Source organism: Magnolia sinica, chromosome 12, assembly GCF_029962835.1.
Source record: "Magnolia sinica isolate HGM2019 chromosome 12, MsV1, whole genome shotgun sequence".
NCBI lineage: Eukaryota > Viridiplantae > Streptophyta > Magnoliopsida > Magnoliales > Magnoliaceae > Magnolia > Magnolia sinica.
Genome location: NC_080584.1, coordinates 60,021,501 through 60,031,621, shown reverse-complemented (window position 1 = coordinate 60,031,621; position 10,121 = coordinate 60,021,501). Strand labels below are relative to the sequence as shown.

At 40.0% G+C, this 10,121-nt stretch overlaps 2 protein-coding genes across 2 annotated transcripts; both read left to right on the top strand.

Annotated features, from left to right (window-relative positions):
* The first annotated feature begins 89 nt into the window (after nucleotides 1-89).
* LOC131220103 (probable disease resistance protein At4g27220) lies at nucleotides 90-1,590 on the top strand. The gene is made up of 2 exons (XM_058215073.1): nucleotides 90-1,469; nucleotides 1,558-1,590. Exons 1-2 carry the CDS (start codon nucleotides 90-92, stop codon nucleotides 1,588-1,590), a joined length of 1,413 nt encoding a protein of 470 aa, XP_058071056.1.
* Nucleotides 1,591-1,608: 18 nt separating this feature from the next.
* On the top strand, nucleotides 1,609-9,530 carry LOC131220102 (disease resistance protein RPS5-like). Its single transcript, XM_058215072.1, has 3 exons — nucleotides 1,609-2,958; nucleotides 6,624-6,656; nucleotides 9,240-9,530. The coding sequence occupies exon 1, from the start codon at nucleotides 1,609-1,611 to the stop codon at nucleotides 2,953-2,955; it is 1,347 nt and encodes a 448-aa protein (XP_058071055.1). The 3' UTR covers nucleotides 2,956-2,958; nucleotides 6,624-6,656; nucleotides 9,240-9,530.
* Nucleotides 9,531-10,121: the final 591 nt, after the last annotated feature.

The following is a 10,121-nucleotide window of genomic DNA, read 5'->3' as shown; positions in this document are numbered from 1 at the left end:
ATGAATGATTCCCAAACAAAAACAAGGTTAGGAGCTGAGGACATTCATGCAATGAAGAATGAAAACATCACATGATCGGAGTGTATGGCATGGGGGGTGTAGGCAAGACGACCTTGATGAAACAAGTGGCTAGAAAGGTGAACAGTGAAGAACTTTTTCAAGAGGCGATCATGGTGAACCTAACCCAGAAACCTGAATTGAAGAAGATTCAAGACCAGATTGCAGAGCAATTGGGACTGGAACTCAAGGAAGAGAGTCAAGTAGTAAGAGCAGGGAAGCTGTCAGAGAGATTGACGCAGGATCTGCTGAAAGGCAAGAAGATCCTTTTAATCTTTGATAATCTTTGGGAAAGGTTGGATCTAGATGACATAGGAATCCCTTTAGAATGGAATGATAGGGGTTGTAAGATTACATTTACTACACGAAAAGTGGAAGTATGCAGTCACATGAAGAGCCAGGCAAAGATCCCTGTCAATGTGTTATCAAAAAAAGAGGCATGGCATCTATTCAAGGAAAAGGCAGGTGATGCTGTCGACTCCTCTGAATTGAATGTTGTGGCAAAAGAAGTTGTCAAGGAATGTGGGGGCTTGCCTCTAGCGATCATCACACTTGGAATGGCATTACAAGATAAGGATAAAAAAGTGTGGGATGATGCACTACTACAATTACAGAGGTCTAATCCAACAAACATCAAGGGTATGGATCAGAAGGTGTTCTCTTCTTTGGAGATGAGTTACAATTACTTAGAAAGTAAGGAGGCCCAGGTATGCTTCTTGTTTTGCTGTTTATTTCGAGAAGGTTATTCTGTTTCTGAAAATGAGATGATGAAATATGGAATTGGGGAAGGTCTCTTCAAGGATGTTAATACATTGGAGGAAGCATCATGTAGAGTTCATATGTTGTTCGACAAACTTAAGGCTTCATGCTTGTTGCTAGAAGGAGATAGATCAAACTCTGTAAAAATGCATGATGTTGTTCGAGACGTCGCCGTATCAATAGCATCAAGAGCTGAGCATGGGTTTTTGGTAAAAGCCAAAGTAGGTTTGAAAGAGTGGCCAGAGATTGAAAATGTGCAGAAATGTAAGAGGATTTCATTTGTGTACAATGAAATTAATAAACTTCCGTATCAAATTGAATGTCCTCAGCTCCTAACCTTGTTTTTGTTTGGGAATCATTCATTGAAAGAGATTCCCGATGATTTCTTTCAAGGGATGAATTCCCTTAAAGTTTTGGATATATGTGGCATTGATATCTCAATGTTGCCCCCATCAGTGGAGGGCCTGAAAAATCTTCGGACGTTGTGGTTGGATAGATGTCCTCAGTTAAAAGATGTAACTCTTATTGGCAGATTGAAGAAGCTAGAAATACTTTGCTTACAAGAAACCGGCATCTGTGAACTCCCAAAAGAAACAGGAAGATTGGCCAATCTAAAGCTCTTGGATTTGTCAAATACCATCTATCTCGAAAGGGTACCGTGTAATGTGATATCAAGACTAACCTGCTTAGAAGAATTGTATATGGGAAGAAGCTTTAGCAAGTGGGAGGTTGATGGAAAAGGAGATGAAAGCAATGCTAGCTTTGGTGAGCTAGCATCCTTGGTTTGCCTGAATGTACTACATCCATGTGGAAAATGTCGAATGCTTGTTTTGGGACATCCCTGGTCCTTGGAAAAACCTGACGAAATTCCGCATATGCGTGGGTGGAGATTACATGAATAGTGTGGTAACAAGGAGTATGAAAATTGAGAATTCACCAACTCTAATTGCAAGTTGGGTTAAGGTGTTGTTTGAAAGAACATACGAGCTAGAATTAATGGGCTGTAAGGGTCTCAAGAATGTTAGTCAATCACATGAACTTGGTTTCAATAGCTTAGAGATCCTCCTTATCAAAGAATGTGGTGAAATGGAACATTTGTTAAGTGTGGAAGAAGGAGAAGAGCCTCTGCAAAATGTATTTGAGCATTTGAAGGAGTTGAATTTGTATGACTTGAAGAATATAAAGACGATCTACTGGGCCCCACTTCTAGTTGGTTCCTTCCAAAACCTGAGCAAGCTTAAGGTATTCTATTGTAATAAATTAATTAATATCATGCCATCTGATCTATTACAGAGTCTGGAGGAACTCGATGTAAGTTGGTGCGACGAGTTGGTGGAAGTCTTTCACTTCCAAGGGACCTCAAAAGAAGATGCTCTGCTGTCAAAATTAAAGAAACTCGATTTGTCTGGTCTACCAGAACTGACGAGTATTTGGAAGGGGTCCGTTCCTCCTCTTGGTAGCCTCCACCATCTAGAGGAGGTAAGAGTCGTACATTGCAAGAGACTGAGATATCTCCTCTCGCTTGCGCTGGCAGAAAGACTTCAGCAATTAAAGAACCTTCACATTTGGGAGTGCGAGAAGATGGAGACATTGATAGGGGTAGAAGAAGAAGAGATCACAACTGCATCATTATCGTCATCGTCAGGGTCAAGGCAGTTTGAACTGATGTGTACTCCTCACTCACTTCCACATGGAGGAATGTTCCCTAACCTCCAAACATTGGACATCTATAATTGTCACGGCCTCCGGAATCTATTTACACTGAGTGTTGCCCAAGGTCTCTCGCAACTCGAAAATCTCGAAGTCATCTCGTGCGAGGGAATGGAGGCGATAATAGCAAAAGAAGTAGACAATGAAGTGGCAGATCAAGGCATGCTTCCAAGGTTAAGGACTTTAAAATTAGTGGGGTTAAAACAGCTAACAAGCTTCTACGAAGGAGTTGGGGTACTTTTTGATTGGCCTTCCTTAGAATATCTTCTATTAGAGAGGTGTCAGAATTTCAAGAAGATCCCAATGGGACCCAATAGCGCGCCAAACCTAAAGAGATTCTCATCAACCAAAGAATGGTTGGAGGAGGTGGAGTGGGAAGACGAGAGCCTTAAAGCCCGCATTCAACCCCTTATTCATCTGGTAGAATGAGAGGTAAAATGACACGAAAGACATGCATCATTCACTTGTGTTTTCGATTTCTACATTTGGAGAGGGGATTAGGTGCGGTCCTAACTTTCGGGCCCGCCTTGATGTATGTATTGTATATCCACGCCATCTAACCGTTTTTCCGGCTCATTCTAGTATGTTAACCCAAATATGAAGCAGATCCACATATCAAGTGGACCATACCATAGGAAACATTGATGATTGAATGCCCACCATTAAAAATAAAAATGGTTGATAAGATCGCACAAACTTGGAGAAAGATTTTTTTTTTTTTTTAAATAAAAAATAAAAAAATCGCAGCTTGATTGAAAACTTTTATGTCCCAATAGAAGTTTTTTGATCAATCACCACTCTTTCCTGTTGTGTGATAGGAATTGTCTTTTAGTTCTGAAAGTAATTTTCGCATGCTTTGCTCGGGACTGACAAAATGCTAGTTGGGGGTTGTGTTGTGGGTCAAATATTGCATATCAGACCTAGTTATTGTATGGATTTACAAGCATGATACCGTTTAATGGCTCGATTTAATCGTGTTTGTGATGCAGAGTGTATTTACGAGCATGGACCGAAAAAGGGTGCTTAAAGCATGAATTTAACGCTCTAATGACACCGAAGCATGTGACGGACCCCATGAGACTAAGATCGACAGATTTGCATGCCAGGGATCCAAGAAAATCGAGAAACTGATGCTCAAGCAGCCCGAAAGACGTCCAGAATGCAAGATCGTAAGGTTCCCACCATCCGTCCAGTTCAAAACTCTATATGTTGGCTGAGGATAAAAAATTAACCGTACAAATAAAAAATCAGCCATTGGATAGCTATGGAAGTGGCCCAACGGATAGATCAACCCCTTAAATCCTTAAGTGGGGCCCACCTGATATCTGGATATTCTTCAGTTTTGGTCTCAACTATTTAAATGAGCTAACAAAACGGATAGACAAAGCAGATTTCTCGAAAACATCATAATGGACTCCACTGGAGTATGAGTGTGCATAGTGCATAAGTGCATTGGCCGTGCATAGAAACGAAGAATCGGTCCAAACAACCCTTAACCGACTTCTTCTTCCAAAAATCAAAACGCAAAAGCGTCTTGACGACGGTCTCCGGTTCTTGGTTGTGGGCCCCACCCATCACTTATATATTAGATCTGGACCGTCCATGGTGTCCGAATGTGAGCTTTAACCCACGTCTAGGTGTCCTTTTTCCCCCATGCGAGTGTATGCGCGTTTCCAGCCGTTAAATGCATGACGGACGGCTGGCTTACAATTCAGTGGGCCACGCCAGAAGTTCTCCCAAAATCGACCATCATAAACAGTTTTTCGAGATGTAACGAGTAGACGGAGTGGATTTTTGTAACATCACCGATCATGGGCCCCACTAACGTTACAGCGCTCGGTTGTGCGGTCTCTGTTTTGCAACAGGGAGTGGTAGTCAACTCCTGTGGGCCACCATCAGGGCCCATCAGGCTAATCAGGACCGTCCATCAGAAGCCCACGCTCCCTATCATCCTAGCCTAGATGACGGAATTTCAAGAAACAGCGAAGATCGGTTTTCGACCGTCTAAATGGAAGACTGACGGTGAATTGAAATGATTCACAGTCCACCATGAATCTGCTCCAAAACCAATCAGGTTCCATTGGTTTGTCGGGGGGAAACTAATGGACGGAGTGGATTTCTCATTCGACTCCGAACATGGACCCCACAGCATTCGCTGCAATCGATAATGCGTAAAAGGCCGTGCGTCTGAGAAACCTGGTCGCTGAAGGCTGGTTCTATGATCCCGATCACGATCAGATTGACCATCCAACCCGTTCATCACGCAGAGGGGTGAAAACCAGTCAAACCCATGTTGAATTTGGGTAATATCACATTGACAAATTCCCGCTACAGAGGTCACAAGAAGACTGTTTTGCAGCGTTCAAAAAAGTGCAGCGTGATTGATTCCGTGGACCACACCAAATCCAATCCAAAACCGTCCATCTCTGATCAAAATTGCGAGGCGCATCTAATGGACGTGGTGGATCTCTCCACCGACGCTGATCTTGTGCTCTACCAATCACCCCAATGCAAGATGGTTTGCTGTCAAGAGCAGAGTCCCACGAGGAGTCTGCTGCGAACGGTGGAGCACAAAGAGAGTCGGTTCGCCGACTCTAGAGATAAAAGAGGAGAGAGACGGGAGGACAGAAGGGGGGAGGCAGCTGAGAAGATTGAAGGAGAACTTGAGGTCAGGGAGAGTTGTTCTTTTGGAGATTTTTATTTTGTTTCATTTTATTCTTATGTGTTCTAGCCTCATCATGTTAGGCTAAACCTCTTAGCTAGGGCTAAGAGGTGAAGCGTGTAGTGTGATGGGAGACCTTTAGCTTATGCCTTTTGTTTTTACTGAACTGATGTTGATTTTAGTTAATTAAGGGAATGTTTTTCATTTTTAATGGTCTGTTGTGACTGAAATTACAATGGATCTGCGATGGCTTTGAATATTTCCTTTTTCCTTATATGTTTATGACGTTAGGAAGCCCCGTTGTTCACCATCGTCTCCTGGGCATGGTCGGATGATGGTACCCTTCCTAACCTTCATACATTGTTGATTGGTTGGTAATTAGTTTAATTCTGTTGTTTGCTTTGTCTTCTAGGCATGGTTTGGTGATGGAATCCATCCTAATTCATATACCTTTCATCTCTTGAAAACTATATCAAAGGAGGTTCAGTTTTGATTTTCATAGTTACACCCTTCAACTGGATGAAGAGGGGACTCTAAGTCCAGTTGAGTTCTTGAAACAAGCATAAGATCACCCTGATCTCTACAAGTGGATCCTCTGAATCCCTAGTTTCCTTCCTCTGAATTCCTTAAGTTTTAGATTAGTATTTCACCATTATTCATCAATTTATATTTGATTTCGATTTCATCTTAGGTATTTCTATTTCTACCTAGTTTCAGATAATGTATAGGTTTCAGTTCCTTGGGATTCGACCTCGGTCTCACCGAGCTTATTACTACATCACAACCCTATACTTGGGGAGTGAACAAGTTTTTGGCGCCGTTGCCGGGGATTAAAGGTTGCCTGCTCCAATCTGCCACTGGGCGATCCAAACCATTGCTCTGTCATGGCCTACCTTCAATGGGACGGTGTCATGAATTTCTAGATTTTGATTTTTTTTTTTTTAAGGCTATGGTCTGTAAGCATAGAATTAAAGACCATCAATCTGAGGTGGCCTGTTGTTGATAAGCCATGACATAAATATTCCAGCTCCCTCTTTTCAGTTGAATTTTTACAATTTCTTGTTTCCTTTTTTTTTTCCATTAATTAATTAGAATTCTTCTCTTGAGAAGATTTTCAAGCCCTAGTCCACCCACATTTATGTGATGGAAGTTATTTGATATAATGAGTACTAGTCTAATGGACCATGCCCCAAATTCTATCCATCGGATCCATGCACAAAATGATGTTGTATTTCTCACCAACCATGATCCGTTGTGGGCTCCTTCATACCAACGGTCACAACACTTGAAGCTTGAGCTCTGTTTGTATTCTTACGTATTAGAACCTTGTAATGGTCAATTTGTATGTAGTTTCATTATCAAATTTTTTCCCATCTAAAACCTTATATTTTATTTATTTATCTTTCTTTTTCTTTTCTTTTTTCTCTTTACACAGGCTCCTCAAATGACAACTGCAGTGAATATTAGTGTAATCAACTTCCCTCTTTTTTCGTTATTTATCTCGTCCTTTACTTTAAAGATGCTACTCCTCTAATCTACTAAAACAATACCTTTCAAATTGCTAGTATTGTTTTATGAGTATTCCTGATTTCTAGCCTTCTCCCAGTCTGCGTTTGAATGTGCTGTAGGATTGAAATTCAGTTATTAGTTTATTAAAGTAGAAAGGAGTATATTATAGTTTCCTTAAGAGAATTTTATGATAAACTACCTACTTATTATAGAATTTACAATCTTGTACCTTTGCTAAAAGGTCTTCAGTAAGCTATCTCACCAATCTAAGTAATTATCAATAGAATACCTTCCCTTATATTTCTCAATGGGGACAAGTGATGCCGAAGGGGTGGGCAGCACGGGTGGGTCCCACTGTGATGTTTATGTGAAATCCATCCCAACCACTAGATACGTCGCTAGGCCCCATGCTCTAAAAATCAGCTCCATTCATGATTCAGGTGGATCACATGATTTAAATCAGTGTACATTGCAACACTCACCCTCTAAACTGTTTCCATTAGTGTGGCCCACCTGAATCCCCTGTGGGCCTAATTTTAGGGCTCATGACTAAATTTTGGTGTGACATATAATGGTTGGAGTGGAGATCATATATTCATCTTTATACATCTTCTTATACTAATAGATTGGAAGAATTCTAAGGCCTAGAACATTAGCACCCTGAAATTATGTTCAGCTTTATACATCTTATACTAATAAATTGGAAGACTTCTAAGGCCCCAGAACACTAGCACTTCCTTTCATGGAGGCAATTATTATTGACAATGCATATGCACATAGCCACTGATTGTGTGGAATCTTTGTTCCTCAGTCAAAACCGTCCAGAAAGTGAGGCCCTCTATGTCACACCTAAAATATATATCATGCAAAATGAATGATCGTGAATAGAGTAAATAGTCTAGAGCTCCATACATTTAGACCCATTGTTCAATGATCTAAATTGTTGATTTGATGGCGCAACAAAAATGGAGGTTGTCAAGGAAGTCTCCAAGTTGGGAAGATCATACTTCAATTCAACTATATGGTGAAGTGAAAATAAAGTAGACCATCCATCCACATTTGATGAGGAAAGTGCCCACCTATTGAAGCGTTTGAATTTTCCTATTGGAGATTTTCACGACACTCCCCATCCATGGTGGGCCCTCAGATCAACAATTAAGTATTTTGAACCATAGTGCCCCCATGTGAGAATCCTAGCTATCTAGTACTCTATACATGGATGGGCAGGTCTAATTTCTCATTCGAGATTTTCATTTCTGGAGAGGATAATATAATCATTCACTGGATCTCTTTCTAACTGAATTTTCTTGTAATTCATTCAATGTTTACTCTATAACTCTGCATCTGTTTTTCCTCTTAGGTATTTAGAGTCGTTGTGGCTCTTTTTGTTATCTTTTAAATTCAGTTATTAAATGTGAAGACTTGGCATGTTGTTAATACTTGTTTTTTATTCTTCTCTTTACAAAGTGAGGTAAATACACATTTCCTTTCTTTTCTACATCACTGACTAAAATTGAAAACTTTTGCCCATCACACAAATTGGATACCGACTAAACTAAAATAACTTGGAAGATAAAATTGGCTAATTCATGCCTTCAATTAACGAATTGAAAAAAAACAAGAGCCTAATAACTCTAATTGAAAAGAATAAAGGGAGAATGCATTCCACACTTTTCTCCTTAATATTCTATTATGAACCTTTTATTCTTTCTTCTCTTTCCCTCCTTTGGAATCTATGTAATAAATTTTTTTTTGTGTAGTAGTATATTTTGGGTGAAAAACAAGAAATTCCATACTACAAGCATAAATCCAAGCTCCACTTGAACTTAAAGTATTTAAAACTAATGAGTTATGTACAGAGTCATTAGTGACAGATAAAAAGGTTTCAGGGGTTTCAGCATAGTGGTGAATCCTTCAATCTGCTACATAATAGTTGCACTAGTAAAATATTGTGAGATTGCTAATGCAAAGAATGAAAACTACCTCTAACGACACCATCAAATTAATGTAAACTACTCAAAATGACTATTCATTGGACTCATTCAGGGTTTGTAATATGCTGCTATGTGTATAGCCATCACATAAATCATATGGTGCATTCCCAAAATTGTTGCCATGGGACTATCACAACATTACAGCCAATGGTCTTTCAAATACAGAGTTGAAAAAAAAATATGTGGACGTCCGTTCACATTCAATAGGCAACAGTATGGAGGAAACTAGAATGCTAGGATTATGATATCTTTGATGATATCAGGATATTTGAGTTTATCTTTGATTTTGTATAGTTGTATATAAACATTAGTTCTCCACGGGATACAAACACAAGTTTTCTACCATATAGTTCTATCACTGTCTAGGCTCATTCATTGTCATGTGGCCCACCTGATAAAATATTTATCAGTGATTGTGACATATATGGTGAAGTTGGGCTAACCAACAAGCAAGGGAAAATCATTGGAGTGCCAATTTACGTAAAACCAATGCAATTACTGCATGTTTTTGTCTCACATTTGCTTTTCTTCTCCTCTGTGGAATGTAGGTTTGCAAGAAGCTTGGCGGTTGTCCATCTTTACAGCATGTGTTTCAGCTCCTCAACTGGAAAGATTTAGCACCTTGTTTAGTTCTTTGTTTTTTATTTATCTTTTTGATTTCCATATGTCCACGGTTTATTTTGTTTGAACTATTTATACACATTGTCTGTATAATATGGATTGAATACACAAGTGACCACATTCAAGATGTTTGCTTGAAACAGATCACAAAACACTCTGTCTAAGAGGTGTGAGATATTTGGCTTGGCTTAATTTAGATTTCATGATGTTTGTTTGAATCTTGTTGGCTCATGGTAATTGATTGCATAGTCCCACAGACTCCCATAGCATTTATTTCTTAATAAATAGTGAAATGGGTGGGGTTGTATACGGGTTTAGGGGTGTCAACAGGCCAGTTTGGGGTTGGATCAAGCTTCGGGTCAGATATTCCTAGAGGTGTCAACAGGCAGATTAAGGTCAGGCCAAACTTTGTCCAGGCCTAATGCAGGCCCATGAAGAGCCAAGATAGTCCAGATCGAGCTTGGCTCGTAATGTCTATGATGGTCTTGAGCACAAGCCTAAGGTTGGTGTGTGTAGAGACAGAGGTCTCAAGGTGTGGCCAGCTGAAGTGTGCCCCACCATAATGTTTAAGTGGTCCAGCCCAATTACCTGTGCGACACCCCAATTTAGCTATAGGGCCCAAATAAAGCCCAATCTATGGTTCAGGTGGGCTATATGAAGGAAATAGTTGGGAGAGCGATACCCACCCTTAATTTTTTACACAGCCCACTAAGATGTTTAAGAGGGGAGACATTGATCTTTGATTATCTTCAGGCCCACCATGATGGTTATTTAAAATCCACTACAACTATTACATGCCAAACTAAAAT